At 39.2% G+C, this 16,265-nt stretch overlaps 1 protein-coding gene across 1 annotated transcript in view; it reads right to left on the reverse strand.

Annotated features, from left to right (window-relative positions):
- Positions 1-16,265, reverse strand: part of dscama (Down syndrome cell adhesion molecule a) — a 77,413-nt gene continuing 61,148 nt past the window's right edge. Inside the window, exons 17-33 of the mRNA XM_084401047.1 lie at positions 15,861-16,101; positions 15,089-15,235; positions 12,767-12,922; positions 12,477-12,610; positions 11,735-11,888; positions 10,322-10,439; positions 9,878-10,038; positions 9,674-9,772; positions 8,174-8,362; positions 7,525-7,815; positions 6,578-6,754; positions 6,360-6,390; positions 5,429-5,544; positions 5,161-5,328; positions 4,878-5,075; positions 3,544-3,846; positions 1-460 (exon numbers count right to left, since the gene is read on the reverse strand). Coding sequence (XP_084257173.1) covers positions 111-460; positions 3,544-3,846; positions 4,878-5,075; positions 5,161-5,328; positions 5,429-5,544; positions 6,360-6,390; positions 6,578-6,754; positions 7,525-7,815; positions 8,174-8,362; positions 9,674-9,772; positions 9,878-10,038; positions 10,322-10,439; positions 11,735-11,888; positions 12,477-12,610; positions 12,767-12,922; positions 15,089-15,235; positions 15,861-16,101 — 3,033 coding nt within the window. The 3' untranslated portion in view covers positions 1-110. The remainder of the gene's footprint in view (positions 461-3,543; positions 3,847-4,877; positions 5,076-5,160; positions 5,329-5,428; positions 5,545-6,359; positions 6,391-6,577; positions 6,755-7,524; positions 7,816-8,173; positions 8,363-9,673; positions 9,773-9,877; positions 10,039-10,321; positions 10,440-11,734; positions 11,889-12,476; positions 12,611-12,766; positions 12,923-15,088; positions 15,236-15,860; positions 16,102-16,265) is intronic.

Here is a 16,265-nt window from a genome sequence, read left to right on the forward strand (position 1 = left end):
AAAAAGCTTAAAATAAAGAAACTGTTAGGAGTAGAAGTGGAAATATATATACAACCGCGCATGAAGAGTTCGCTTTTTGCTCTTGCTGTTTTATTTTTGTCCGGTCTTTGTTATACCAGTGTGTAGGACTTTGCGTAGGGATTGTTGTTCTGTTTTAAGTGTCCTCTGGAGTCCAGCAGTGATTCCTGGGAGGTGCTGATTTTGGCAGCCTGTGCCAAGTCTGTTCCGGCCTCTCTCTGCGGAAGCGTGGAGGCTGTGCCCGGCTGCCACTGCTGCACGTCCCTGCTGGTCGGCACCTCCATTGGCGTCGGCTCCAGCAGGCCGGGGCGCTTCAGTGAACGGGTCTTCTGCGGCTCCAAACAGGCCTGGCCCATCGCCGCCTCACGAGACGTTCCCGACACACCCCGGTTCAAAAGAAAGTCCATCCGCAGGTACGGAGGCAGGTGGACGAGCTCCCCTCCTGCAGGAAAAAGAAACTTTTTCAATGTTTCAAAAGGCAATTGAACTTTGATTGCATATTTCGGTCACACTTTAGATTAGGGTCCAATTCTCACTATTAACTAAGACTTTGAAAACGACGACTTTTGCCTCAGTAAACTCCTAATTACTGCTTATTAATAGTTAGTAAGGTAGTTGTTAAGTTTAGGTATTGGGTAGGATTAGGGGTGTAGAATATGGTCATGCACTTATAAAATGTTTTATAAGTACTAATAAACAGCTAATATCCTAGTATGCATGCTAATAAGCAACCAGTTAATAGTAAGAATTGGACCCTAAATTAAAGTGTTACCCATATTTCTATTTGTGATTTCTTAATGGTTTTATTAAATAAAACGTATTGCACAAGAAATGTCTTTCTACCCTATAGGAGCTTGTCACTTGTGCCTGTGTCCAAAATGTCATACTGCCTAATACATTTGGTTTGAATCTTACTTTTTGACCATTCTACATAGTATGAATATGGGTAGTATGAATGCAATTCTGACGTGTAGTCACTGTCATGTGACCTACAACTCCTCTCACATGGCTTCATGGGATAGTAAACTGCCCATCGATTGCACAGTCCAGAATCATGGCAGAAGGAGTAGGTCATCCGGCTACTTTTCGTCAACAGTTTTGCGAACTTTACGAATTCGGACTCTTTTGTTGTACTGTTTTTTGCATACTGTATACTATGGAGGTAGGCATATTCAGATGCAGCGTTGATGTTCTTTAGCATCTTGGGTAACACTTTATTTTGATGGTCCCTTTTGAACATTCTGTTGACTATAAGTAACTTTGCAACTACATGTCAACTAACTCTCATTAGAGTATTAGTAGACTGTCTTTATTGTGATGGTCCTCCAACAGACACTCTACTGACTATAAGTAACTTTGCAACTACATGTCAACTTATTCTAACCCTACCAGTCTACTAATACTCTACTAATACTCTAATGAGAGTTAGTAGACATGTAGGTGCAATGTTACTTCTAGACAACAGAATGTGTTAAAGGGACCATCAAAATAAAGTGAAACCGCATCTTGCAGCATGAGCACCTTGTTTATAAGACGTTCCCTGCTGAAAAATACACTTTAAACCTGGATTGCTGGTCTTAACTGGTTCTCCTAGCCTGAGTCTGACCAGCTAAGAAGTGCACAAAACCCCTCTAAAACCATCCAGCAGACTGTCCAAACCAGACTGGGAGACTAGCTTACGGTATGCTGGTTTAAAGGAGTCATAATGTAGAAATTTCACTTTTCCACGAGAATCAATGTATGCTATGATTGCATAATGATTGTACACTGGCCGGGAAGCTGATATTTAAAAGTGAAGCGTTTGTTTACCTCAGGGTTTGTAAAATAGGCCACGTGCACGCGCACGAAAAAACGAGATTTTGATTTCTTCCCCTTCTTGACGTCAAGACGGGGGAGGATATACCAAATATGGACACCGCAAACCTATGCCGCGGGAAGCCCGCCCCTCTCCCCCTCAGATTCAGTTTAGTCGACTCGAGAAAGATGGAGAAACCGAGTGTAGGCTACACTTGAGCTCTGTGGGTGACTGCCACAAACAACATGCAAATGTGTTTTATCTACCAAAAACGGACGAAACTATCAGGGAACAGTGGAGGAAATTCATTTTTAATGACGCTGTCCCAACAACTCTTTCAAGTGGCGTATCGTTAGGTGTGTGTGCTAAACATTTTACACCGGAATCATTTACAAATTTGGGGCAATATCAGGCGAACTTGGCCTCGAAGCTCCGTTTGGGAAAAGGTGCCATCCCAACCATCAGGGACTTGCCAGAAATTGAAAAGGTAAGACTGTGTTTTTATTGCTCTACTGTGGTTAACAAATAGCAGCTAACGTTAACTGCTAATGCGGCTATTGTATGTAACGTTACCTTCGAGGTAAACACGGGGAATGGACTCTACGAATGCTAGCCACATCTTTCCACTTTGTTTTACACTAGCAGCTACAGTAGTGACGGTACAGGAGTCCATGCTCAGTGGCTAAAACTGTTTAAATGCAAGTATAACATCACGTTGCATGTCTAAAGAAGAAACATATTGAATGTCTAAATAACCACAACGTGAAACAAGGCAAAAACACCACATGATAGTAAAAATCTCAAAACCACTGTAAGCTGATAAAAAAAAAAAAACGACATCTCCGTTAATGTAATCTACATTAAATAAAAGGTAAATTTATGTGGGAGAAAATAGCAACACACGTTTTTGCTCGAACTGATGTTAATGTATGTCTCAGTCAAAATGATTGTCTTTACCATTCAGAGACATCTTGATGTAGACGTGCATCCAACAACTCTACATCTTCCCTTTCCAGCTCTGGTTCAGAGTCCGGCTCAAACATGTACGGTTGAATCCCATATGTCGCGGCCGGGTCGGGTTCTGACAACTTGCGCCATGTCAGTTTGTAATGATGCTGAAGTTACCTGCGGTGTCAACCCCCCTCCTTCCTGCAACCAATCAACGCGCCCCTCATTTGCATTATTATAATGACCGTCCACGACAGCCAAAACATCGCATCAGATCTCGCGAGACAATAATGCCTTTAGAAATAAGGGTCTGAGGGGCTCTGTGTTGATTTTTTTTCCACTTTTCTTTTTTAGAAGTGCCTGAAAGACTATAATAGAGCATTGGGTACCAAAGTTAAAACAACATTATGACTCCTTTAAGATTTATTTTCAGCAGGGTAGGGTCAAATTACAAGAAGAATACTCTCTTTACTTGAGAGATTCTACTCACAATAGACATTGAACAGAGTTTGATGCTAGCGTTTCACTAATCTAAACATAATACTCTAAGAAGCATAAAGTAGAAACAAATATTGTGTTTGGACCTTTTTGTCAGCGAAATCTAACCCAAATTTTGCTAATATGACCACACCATTAGTAGGCAGCATTATTTAGCTTTTGGGAGAATATAATTATTTAAAATGCTGCTCCTAAATACTAGCTTATTTTCCCTAGATTATTAAGAACATCCCCAATTGGGAAGAATGGAGTTTAGAGTCATTACCTCGCACCAGTGGTCTCACCTGGTCTGTGGGCCTTGGGTACGGCCATGTTTATCACCCTGCAGACGTCCTGTGGTTTGGGAGGTGAGGCAGTGAACCTGCAGATGCCTGATTCTGACGGTGTACTGGATGTTAGACTGTCCGTGTAATCATTGGTGCCGGCGGTCATCTGCTCGGAGGATGTGTCCGAGATGAAACACTCTGTGATGGTGAACTTGGCGTGTCGTAGTTGTTCCTCCATCTTGGCATGTTCATAGGCTCTGGCCAGCTCCTCGTACGTAGAAGACGCGCTCTCAGTGGAGACCATGCTGCTGCGAGCCCGGTCTGAACACAACGGGTCACAACTCATCAACAACAATACTTCTAACATGTAGCTTTGCTGTCATATCAATGTGGTAATTTAATAATGCTAATTTAAAATGCTTTTTATTATTATTATTATGAAGTTTCCATTCAGAAGAAATAAGGACAGGGATAGACTATCGTTAAAAAATTTGGGGCTGGTAAGATTTTTTTCATGTTTTTAAAATCTTTTTTTAAATATTAATATATTTTAAAACGTAAGAATTCAGCATCATTACTCCAGTCAACAGTGTCACATGATCCTTCAGAAGTCATTCTGATTTGCTGATTTGGAGCTCAAGAAATATTTCTTATTATTATCAATGTTGAAAACAGTTGTGCTGTTAATATGTTTGAAAACTGCAATATATTTTTTCAGTATTCTTTGATGAATAGAAAGTTCAAAAGAGCTTTAGTTACATTATTAATGTCGTTGCTGTCAATTTTGATCAATTTAATGTGTATGTACTGAATAAAAGTATTAATTTCTTTACAAAAAAAATCTTTTGAATGGTAGTGTATTTCAATAAAATTCAGCAGTGGTAAAGTTTGATTAATTTTCCACATAAAACTCTTTAAACCAGTCTGTTAAAATGAATCTATTCAATGATTCGATGGCGTCAAATAATAATGGATGTCCCTTAATGCCATTTTATATGTTTAAAAGTGTTTTAGGTATAGGAATATATTGCTTTTTTCTTTGTATTTTTATATTCAGGCATACAAATATCATTCTTCATTGTGTTCACCATTAAAACATAAACATTGAGATATATACTGAATATTGTAAAAATGCTGATAAGTTAATATAAAATTATAATGGTAACACTTTAGTTTAGGGTCCAATTCTCACTATTAACTATGCATATAACATATTACTAGGATATTGACTGTTTATTAGTACTTATAAAGCACATATTAAAGTTAGCTAAAGTACCCAGCTGTAAAGATGGGTTGATATATTATATACATATAATAAGATGTACATGTATTTTCCAGTGTAGCAGACTGACCAGTGTCCTGTGATGGACTGACACTATAGCTGTCGCTTTCCTTGTCCACCGATCCGGCCACTCTGGGAGTTCCCAGCCTCCAGTCCGTGCTGAGAGTGTGGACGGAGACAGGGGGGTGAGGGCGATTCAGTGTCCACTGACTGGCGTAGCGATTACGGGCAGCAGGACCAGCTTTAGCTGTGCGTCGAGAGGTGGGATCTGAGGACGGGTTCCGAAACACTCAGTTAAACAGCGTAATCAAATATATTCATGTATTATTTATGTGTTAAGAAGGGTCTCTTACTCGACAGACTGCTCTTACTCGTCCCAGGTCGGACGTCAGAGACGTCCACCAGCGGGCCGGTGGCCTGCGACAGAGACTGATAGTGGACGGAGTGCGTGACAGTGGCCGACTTCTGTTTGGCAGTTTCGCCGAAATCGTTATCGGTCAACAGCACCGTTGATCTGTCGTCTAAGAGGGAAGGGAGATATGGAACTATTAGAGGCTCCTAGTATCACTGTTTCTCATATAAATGTTCAGGTTTGAATATGGTTCTGTGAACACGACTCACCCACTGTTTCCATGGTGTCTCTCTCTTCGATGAGCAGCTGCGCTCGGGGAATGTCGATGTGCATGCGGAGGGTCTGCTGTTGTTTGTTCATGGTGTCTGAAGGCCTTGTGTTCTTACTGGAGAAAAACACAAACAAGCCTGTGAATAACATCTCTGCTTTCACAAGGTCAGTATGACATGTGAGCCAAAGGAATAGTTCACCGTTTGCTCACCCACCTATATGGTTTCTTTCTTCTGTGGAACACAAAATACGATATTTTGAAGAATTTCCAAGCTGCAGTTTTCATAAAATATAAGAGTATGGCAACCAAGGGCTGTCAAATTTGAAAAAGGACAAAAACATCCTTAAAAAATCCTTAAAATCTTCTAAAGGAACAGCTTTTTGTGGTTTATTCATCACACAAATATACTTATATTGTCTACAATATTCTTGAGAACTGATAAAAAATATTATATTGTATGGTTTCAGAAGAATTTGAATATAATGAGATGTATGAACTACTTGTTTAATAAAATGCTGATAGAGTTTGATTCATTTGTGCTTAATATTCTTTAGAATGGTCTGTTACAATGAATCTGTTCAAAACACTGATTCTATTGTATGACTTCAGAAGATTTGGAATATAAAGAGCTGTATGAACTACCTGATAGTGCTTGTTAATAAAATGAGGAAAGAGTTTGATTAATTTACACATAATATTCTTTAGAATTGTCCATTAAAGTGAATATTTTCTTCCTATTTTATGGCTTGAGAAGATCTGGAACCTAGTGAGTCATATGAACTACTTTTATGATGCTTTTAGTAATTTCGGATCATTATACTGTTATTGCGTGGAAAAGAGCAGCTCTGAGATTCTTCAAAATACCTTACTTTCTGTTGCAAAGAAGAAAAAACATAATTAAAAAACATGAAAATCATCGATGTGTTTACCTCATAAGCATTTCAGCCAAACTTTTTGCATCTGTGGAACAAACAATAAGCTTTATTAACGTACACTGAAAATGGAAGTGCTATTGAGTCATATAAAATAGGCTGGTATGAGTACAATCTCAAATGGCAACATATGCTGTCTGTATTTACGCCTACGAATCTACACCTTCTCTTTGAAAACACTGATCTGTAGCTAAGAGCTGTGAAAAGCATCTGACCCCTGAGCCGCTTCAGCCTCTGCTCTCTCCTCCTCCTCCTCAGCACCATCAGCAGGACGAAGAGCAGCACCATTCCCACCAAGATGCATGAGATCGTCACCATCATCTTCATCCCCTCGTTGCTTGTTTTCTTAATGGGGTCCTTCACCGGAGTCTTCACCAGCGGAGGAATGGTGCCTTTCGCAAACAGATTCAATACTTAGCTTTAATGCGAAAACACATTTTTGATTATTATTTTAAAGATGACCTACTGTATTATGCCTTGGTTTTTTAATGCTTGAATCTTCAAAAAACACATTCTTTTTCACATATTTTATATTGTTGCAGCACCTCACTTTACAGTCTGTGTGTAAAGCTATGGGCTGCGTTTCCCAAAAGCATCGTAAGCTTAAGTAGATCGTAGAACAATTGTCACCAATGGTCTTTACGGTCAACTTAGGCTTACGATGCTTTTGGGAAACGCAGCCCTGTTTAGTTCCTGTCTCTGTGAAGCCCCTCCTTCCGAAAAGCGCAGTGTGCTCTGATTGGTCAGCTGGATTAGTGTGTTGTGATTGGTCAACCAATTCGAGAGTGTTTCGGAAATGTAATGCCCCTCACCATAACCGCATTAGATCCGGGGTGGAAAAAACAGCTAGTCTCTTAGACATGTCGACAACACCCTATAATGCAACTCAACCAGGCCTCATCCCCTTTTCTGTGTGTATGCCTTGGGCAGGAATTATTTAAATGAGGAATTTTGTGATGTGTTCTTTCCCAGATGAAAACTTCAAACTACAATTAATGCGTTTGAGGGAGTTCAAGAACAGTGCACACAGATATAGAGAATAACCGTAGACCTTTTTCATGCTCAAACAGCAACATTACACACTAAAATAAGTTGAAAGTGAAAAAAATCACAATAGGTCATCTTTAAAGGTGCAAAGAGTGATTGATCAAACTTCACTTACTACCATCGTAGTTCAGAGTAGCAAATTTGACGCGTTTCTCAGCCAGTCCGGCACTGTTGTACACCTTCATCTGCAGTTCGTACCATGTGGCTTCCTGCAGGTCCGGCAGGTTGTAGCTCTTCGTAAGAGACGTGCACTTCGCTTTGGTCCACACGGGGCTGTCCAACGGACGGTATTCCAGAGTGAAGGAAGTGATTGGACAGCCACCATCATTCCAGCCAATAAGGTTGAGTTTGACGGACGTGCCGTTAATGCTAGTGAACAGCTCCTGCTCTTTGGAGTACTGTGGCTCTGTGAAGGGTAAAGAAGGTGAATGGTGTTTGTGATCATTATTTTGAACTATTTACATACGTTCTGGCAAGGTAGTTATAAACAAAACTTCTTCCAGTAACGTTAATAGAATGTTCGTTCAAAGTTATCTGGTCTTTAACAATGTTCTCAAAATATTAGCAGAAAAAACAATATTTATACATTGTTCAGGGAACGTTTTATCCTCAACCGGTTTAGTTGAATGTTTGTCTAACGTTTTTTAAATGTTACTACTTGTTCCAAATCATTCAGAGAACATTCAAAAGTAACGTTCTCATAATGTTTGCAAAATGATCAAAGGGAATGTAAGCAAGAACAAAAAAGGCAAGGAAATGCACACCTTTCCCATGAGTCTTCGCTTCGATTATCTCACTGATTCGGCCCGGGCCGACAGCATTCTGGGCCGTTAATGTGAACTTATACCAGGTGCCACAGTTGAGGTTCTCCAGACGGTAGGAACGCTCACTAGGACTAATGGAAATACTTCCCCACTTCTCACTGTTATCCTCGGAGTATTGCAGAATATATCCTGCATGAAGACAGACAAAAGTCAAACGCACAGAATTAATTCACAAAAACAAATCTTTATTCAATGATTCTTGTGGTTTTTCATGTGATGAAATCACATCCATTTGTTCAGTGCACTTAATATCTAGCACATCCACATCGGTTGCTATAGTAATGACTTCATCAGCACAATACTGAGAGACTGGTTTTCTTCCAACAACAGAGTATCTTGCCAGTGTGACAAGTGAGGGTGGATGCATTGAATGAAAGCACATACTTCGTATTTATATTTATACACATATTTATCCAGTGGAATAATATGTAAAATGGTTTATATTTAAACTATTGATCAAAAGTTTGGGTATGGTATGATTTCTTTTACAAATTTCTTCTCTTAAGGTATTTAAAGTGTTTAAATAAATCATGCAAGGTAAACCATTTTCTGCGCCATTATTTACAGCTTTTTTGGAATTGCACTCTTCCACTAATTTGCCCTGTTTAGTAAATCTGGCCCTAAGTCTCTTATGCTCACCAAGGCTGCATATATTTGATGATCAAAAATACAGGAAAACAGTAATATTGTCGTCTTCTTTTTTTTAAATGTAATTTATTCCTGTGATGTCAAAGCTGAATTTTCAGCATCATTACTCCAGTCTTTAGTGTCACATGATCCTTCAGAAATCATTCTAATATGCTGATTTGATGCACAAGAAACATTTTTATGCATTCTTGCTGAAGAAATGTATTAATTTTATTTCAAAAACAAAAAAAATGTACTGACCCCAAAACTTTTAAATGGTAGTGGTCATTTTATTAACCATGTAATGCCTATTTTTGGACAATCCAGTAATACTTTACAAATCAAATGTACATGTATTCTTATATGTTTTTTTTTTTGTGGAAATTAATGGGCACAAACCAAAGAATCAGATTATATTACAAATAAGTCTGTCAGATTCAGGTTATGTAACAACAGAGTTAAAAACAGACTCAAAAAAGTCAAACTAATATGATGAAACTGAAAGTTCAGACTCTAAATTGTGATTGGATGAGCCACATTCAAAACCTTAAAGCCTGCCACACTTAAAGTGTGAACAACTGTAATTTAGGGGAAAATATCTGCTTTTAATTGGTTTTTAAACCACCCACAACTGTATTGATTGGGTTTTTCAAAAAATGTTAAACAATTTTTTTGCTGTTCAGTCTACAAAATTTGGTCTTTTTGTCTAAATCATTACTTGAGAGACATAAACCACACAGTTTTATTCTCAGTTTTCTGTTTTGTCTAGTTTTTCTCCAGCAGGAAAAGCAGCTGAAGGTGGAAGCGCCTCACCTCTAATGGAGCTCCCGCCGTTGTCTCCTGGTGTCCAGGTCACGGTAATAGATGTGATGGTTGTCTTGGTCACAGTGAGACGAGGTTGGTCTGGGGGGACTGAAGATGATATTTATACAGTGAGAAACGCTGCATAATAACTCACGAGAAAATGAAGCTGACACATAGAGAAAGTGAGCATCCACCCCGACTCTCACACCTCACCTTGAACCTGGAGGTTCAGAATTATTTCGTCCGTTCCCCAGTTATTGCTTGCGACACACGTGTAATACCCAGAATCCTCTGCTTTCACAGTTTTAATGACGAAGCTGCCATTTCCATGGATACTGCGCCTTCCATCAATGACCGCAGGGGCCGGGCTCCCGCTGTCGAGAAACAGTGTGAATCGTCAATGAAGGGGGCAGAGTTTGACATTTCCCAGCATTCCCCAGTGACTGATTCTACTCATAGGTATTCAGATGCTCGTGTTTGCTCTTAACGAAAAGCTAGAGCTGCACTGCAGTATGTTCTTTATTATGATACTGAATTCAGCATATACATTGTTAGCATATTTGTCTTAACTGACATGCTCATACTAATGTTAATATTGTTTTTGAGAGGGTATGTTCTATACGTTCTAGCCGGTGGCACTGAAACAGGTTTGTTTACCTCTCTTTTAGCCATTTGATGGCAGGAGGTGGATCTCCGACCGCCCTGCAGGGTAAAACAACATCCCTCATCCAAGGTGTTGTAACAGTACCGCTGAACGTGAGGATTTTGGCAGGAGCTGTTTAGATAAAAAAAAGAACAACACCACAATTCATTATTTCATTGATCTATGAAAGCTTAAACATTTCATATAACACCACATTTAAACTACCATTCAAGAGTTTGGGGTCAGAAAGGATGCATTAATTGATCTGATCTGACGTGTACGCAGACTGGTGCATAGATATATACACTAGATGTCGCCTTGTCTACGGCAGTTCATTGGAACGAATGTCTTTAAGGCGACATCTAGTGTATATATCTATGCACCAGTCTGCGTACACGTCACACACAAGGATGCGCGCGCGCCCTCAGATCACTTGGACGTGGCTGTGTATAAGAGGTAAAAACGATATAAATACTGTTCGTTTTCTCACACAAACCGCTCGTTTCGTGTCTTAGGCCATCAATGTGTACTTACAATGGGGAATTGTTTAATTTGGACGACGGGGAATTGTTTAATTTGGACTCTGTGCATGCTCTTTGAGACAGTGACCATAGACCTGCATTAAATGACTGACAGACAAGAACGGTTTGACCTAAAAATATAAAAATTGAAACTACTGTGGAAAAAAAGACACCTACATATTGAATGCCCTTGAGGTAAGCTAAAACATACCAAAATTAAATTTCAAAGTGAACTATCCCTTTAAAGAATCCTGACTTTTTTGTCACAGTTTCCACAAAAATTTTAATAAGCACAACAGTTTTCAACATGACAGTAATAAGTAATGTTTCTTGAGCAGCAAATCAGCATATTAGAATGATTTCTGAAGGATCATGCGACTCTGAGGACCGGCGACTTCTTTGAAAAGCATTAACACTGACCCCAAACATTGTGCGCATGCATATTACGTGTTAAGTCAATAGGCGCATAGTGTTTCTTTACAAAGTGACATCGCCAACTACCGGCCTGACAGCAGAATACAGAGTTTTAGTCATTTTCGTGGATCTGTGTAAACGGGGATTGTTTTGACAACGTTGTGGTCTGTACGCGAAAAACGCGAAATAATTTTTTTTACGTTTTTTGTACATAAATGTCGTGTAAGTGTAGCCTTTGCGCCCAAAAACTTTACTTTTCTGGGCCACTGTATATTTCAGCATATTTATACACCGTGCCGTATTTTGTATTCAGAAGATGGCTAATGTCTTATTGCCATGCTCCTCATGTGAAGGCCCACAAGAGAGTGCCGAGAACTCAAAATACAACTAATTACTCCACACACCCAAAAAGCAGAGGTGCTGCTGAGCATGACGTTTGACTTAAAAGCGTTGCTCCTAAAACCTCCTGAAGAACGAAGGTAACGGACTCACCTTTAGCCAGAGGTTCCACGGTGATGACATCACTGCTGTTCCCCCGTCCGGCCGCGGTAACCGCCATCACCCAGATACTGTACTTCCTGTTACGACTGAGATTGTGAACCCGGTGGAGGAATTCATCCGGGGACACTTCAAACTCGCTGACCACCTGAACAAGACACAAAATAAAGGATTGTCGGTTAGTCCTTGTGTCTTTCATCGGTTGGATTCACAGATTTACAGGTAGACACAGGTTTCTCATATTAGTCACAACAACAAAAAAAAACTATTTATTATAAATTATTTATCTGTGAACATCTTTTTAATTTTTTTATTCATGTGCCCTCATCAAAAAATAACTTCCCCTCCCTTTTGCAGCAACATCTCTTCTCTGATGACATGCATACTGGCGTGAGGGCGGGGCAACCTGTCACTCACTCACATGACATCACAGCAGTAGCAAACCACAACCATCCAATCAAATCCTGATGGACAAAACTCTAAATTTTTTCTTGTTCAAGATGCCGTTTCACTCAGACATACATCACAATAGGGAAGAAAATAATATCGCAACTTCCATTTCATGCCGACTTAAAGCTGGGAAAGGAGAGGGTATTTAAACATCACCTTTAAGCTTGATGCCACAGTATTGGCGCTGTGCTAAAATGTTTGCACTTTCCACTCACTGTTTAACAGTGTCTTAATAGCCAGCCTGATATCTTTCCTGTTAGTATGAGACCAGTTGGCTGAGTCTTACCGTGGGATACGAGCTGGAACAGAAGACTGTGTATTTCCTAATAATGCCATTCAGCTTCAGCGGAGGGAGCCAAGAAACGTACACCACAGAGCTGGAGGCCGCAGCTGCCTTCACCCCGCCGGGTGGACCTGGCACTGTGGAGAAAAGAGTCAGACTGTTAGGAGAGATCTTTGCTGAAGTTTATGGCTAACAGATTGGCAAACAGGACAGAATTCGACAGCAATGGTATCCCAAAACATAAGCTATGACTTTAATTGGTCATAGAATGGATAATATCTGACGGGTCATACCGTCCTCTTTGGTGCGGATGTAGATCTGGTCGCTGCGCACTCCGTCTCCTGCTCTGGTGAAGGCCAGCACCTGGATACTGTAGTTGGTGTATTTTTCCAGACCCTCCAGCTCCAGCGGGACCTTCTGTGTAGTGACATTTCTGATTTCCCCCAGTTCTGTGGTGCCATAAACAATAAGGCCATTTTGAGACTTCTCAAGACCTGCTGTCAGTTGATGGTAGCTGATAGTGCTGAAATAACGCTAAAGTGATCACATTATTTACTGTAAATTCAAACACACACACACACACACACAAAAATGCAGGCTTGCAACCCATTGTGAAAAAGTACACTTTAACATACTTTTAAAAACGTACTGTATCCGTTGCGTAAACTGCTTAGACTAGTCATACAAGTTAGTCATCTGAGTCACGAGTTAGTCATAGAGTCTGGTCATAACTTTTTTAAGTCAGTTACATAAAAAGATATATTGGTCTAATTTGAATCCGAAAGGTAAGACTGATAACTGCGAGTTGGTCAGACTAGTTCTAAAGACAGTCTTAAAGGGTTATTTCACCTAAAAAAAATAATTCTGTCATTAAATCTCACCCTCATGTTGTTCCAAACCTATATGAATTTCATTCATCTTCAGAAGACAAGTGGAGATATTTTTGATAAAATCTGAGAGCCTTCTGTCCCTCCATTGACAGCTACGCAACTACCACTTTGATGCTTCAAAAAGTTCATAAAAAGATCGTAAAATGAATCTTTATGAATTGAACGGTTTAGTCCAAGTTTTCTGAAGAGACTCGATCGCTTTATATGGTGAACTTTTATTCACATATAAACATTGATCAGCGAACATATACAGAAGCTCAAACGTGCTGCGTAACACGAGAATGAACCTCATTGGTTCTCTCATGTCAAGCGAACATGCTCGATCTTCCGTTTACCATGACTTATGTGTGTGTTGATAAATGTTTATATGTGAATAAAAGCCTAAACTCAATCTGTTCATCATAAAGTGATCAAATTTCTTCAGAAAATTTGGACTAAACCGCTCAATTCATATGGATTAATTTTATGATCTCTTAATGAACTTTGTGAACCGTCAAAGTGGAAGTAGTGTAGCAGTCATTGGAGGGACAGAAAGCTCTCAGATTTCTTAGAAGGCTTACGGGTTTGGAACGACATGAGGGTGAGTAATTGATGACAGAATTTTCATAGTTGCTGTTTATGCAACTGGCCCCTGGTGTGAAAATGATGATATTGTGGCAAAATTGATGGTCATATAAAATCAACTACAACCTATACAGGTTTGGTTTATGAGACAGGGCAGACATTGATATTTCCTGCAGCTATCCAGTTGCAGGTCTACCTTTTTTCCTGCTATCTATCATTCCTTTCGCATTCTGACTGCCACTGTTGGATGGAAAATAGCCACTGTCTTTTGCTACTCGCTGCTGAATTTTGTCCTAGAATTGCCCGGGTTGATTTCTGCTGCTTCATAATAAGGCAATTTATAAGCAAATAGCTCCTGGAAAGAGCTGGATTGACATAATGTGTGCTGTGAGTTTGTTCTACTGAGCACAAGTTGATCGAGAGCCATAAAGCAGCCAATTAAACAGGTGTGCAGAATGTGTTATGTTGCTCTCTGGTTAGTGTGCCGCAGCGCTGAATGATCGATTAACTAACCTCACAGTCTAAATCACTCATGAGAGGCCACTTCATGTATGCATGCTGGCACAACACTTATGAAAAGAGAATATTGCTGAATTGCAAAATGGTGATATTGTGGTATGTATTTTTGAGTATATAATGAGCTAATACGCCGGTACTGGGACAGGTTTGGGCTTTTGGCTGAGTTCTTGGCTTCTAAATAAAGAATTTCAAGTTGAAAAGATATATTCTGCCACCTAGTGGCCAAAGGATGCAAATATTTTATATATATATATATATATATATATATATATATATATATATATATATAAACATTATATATATATACATACATACATATATCTCTTTCTTAGCGTTATTCACACTCATTTACAGGGTCCGCTTCATATACATATTAATGCTATCTATCTATATAGAAATAGTAATACATTATAATAATATAATAATACTAATAAAATAATACTAACATATATTTTATTTTTATTACTAAAATATATATATATATACATATATATATATATATATATATATATATATATATATATATATATATATATATATATATATATATATAGAGGACCATAGTAGGACACCTAAAGACCCATGGTCCCAATCTCAGGAAAGCAATGCTATTTCAGGCACTTTCTGGGGTCTGAGCTTTACCTCCGTCTGGTAGGTTGGCCCAGTAGATGATGCGGAAACCCTGTAGAACGCCATTAAGAGCTTCCCTGGATGGAGTCTGCCAGGACAGAGAGATGCTTTCTGGGGAGGCGGCGGTGGCCACAACCTTCTCTGGAGCTCTGCCGGGTACTGAGAGCAAAAGAGACTGATCATCTCAGAAACTGACAGAACAGCATAATTATTCACAGAATATGTATAGTAGGTGTGGATGAACTGAAATTGACTAATTAACTTGAATTGGGTTGAATTCGAGACAGTCCTTACAAGAATTGTAAGCATTGTAAACATTTCCAGTGGCCACTAGATGGCAGCAAATATTTCAAATGTGAATGGCTGCATCCGAAATCGCATTCTTCCCATACTATATTGTAGGTGAAAAACAGTATGTGACAAAAGAAGTATAACCGAATTCACAGTACTCATAAAAGATTAGGCAAAAAGTACAGCAGATTCTGAAGTGTGAAGCGACGTAATGATAATGACAACATGATGAATGTAGTACGTCCGGATTACATTCATACTACACACACTCATACTATATAGAACATACTTTTTTAGCAGTCATGGAGTAATTACTTATTCAAAATAAGAGAGTATTTGATTTTGGACGCAGCCCTTGATGCATATAATGGAATATTTGATGATACATTTTTAAAGATTAATTAAAGATTAAAAACTATTTACATTAATTAATTCATTTATAGATTATCCAAAAAGTGGTCTGTTCATCATGTGAATGATTCCAATGGCTTACCGTCCTCCATTGTTGTTGCCCGGACCTCACTGGAAGCAGGTCCCGGACCGGCACTGTTACTGGCCTGCACCACCACCTCATACTCTGCGAACTTCTTCAAGTTGTTGAGGCTCAGGGACTCTGTCTCTCCCGTGGCCTCCATACTAATGCAGACGAACTGGTGACTGCCGTTGATGGAGTGTTCTCGATGGCACACCTGATATCCCCTGATCACGCCATTCTGGAGATGTTTCAGTGGTGCCTACAGATGATGAAATTATATTTGGAATAATGTCTTCATTAGCTAATTATAGTCTTATATCTCATGGTTAAACATTCTCTCCACATCAACATAAAAAATATTTGAACATATATAATTGACTATATATGTATATTATTTGATTATATAGTATATAGCAATTATAT

Source organism: Rutilus rutilus (assembly GCF_951802725.1).
Source record: "Rutilus rutilus genome assembly, chromosome: 25".
Classification (NCBI taxonomy): Eukaryota; Metazoa; Chordata; class Actinopteri; order Cypriniformes; family Leuciscidae; genus Rutilus; species Rutilus rutilus.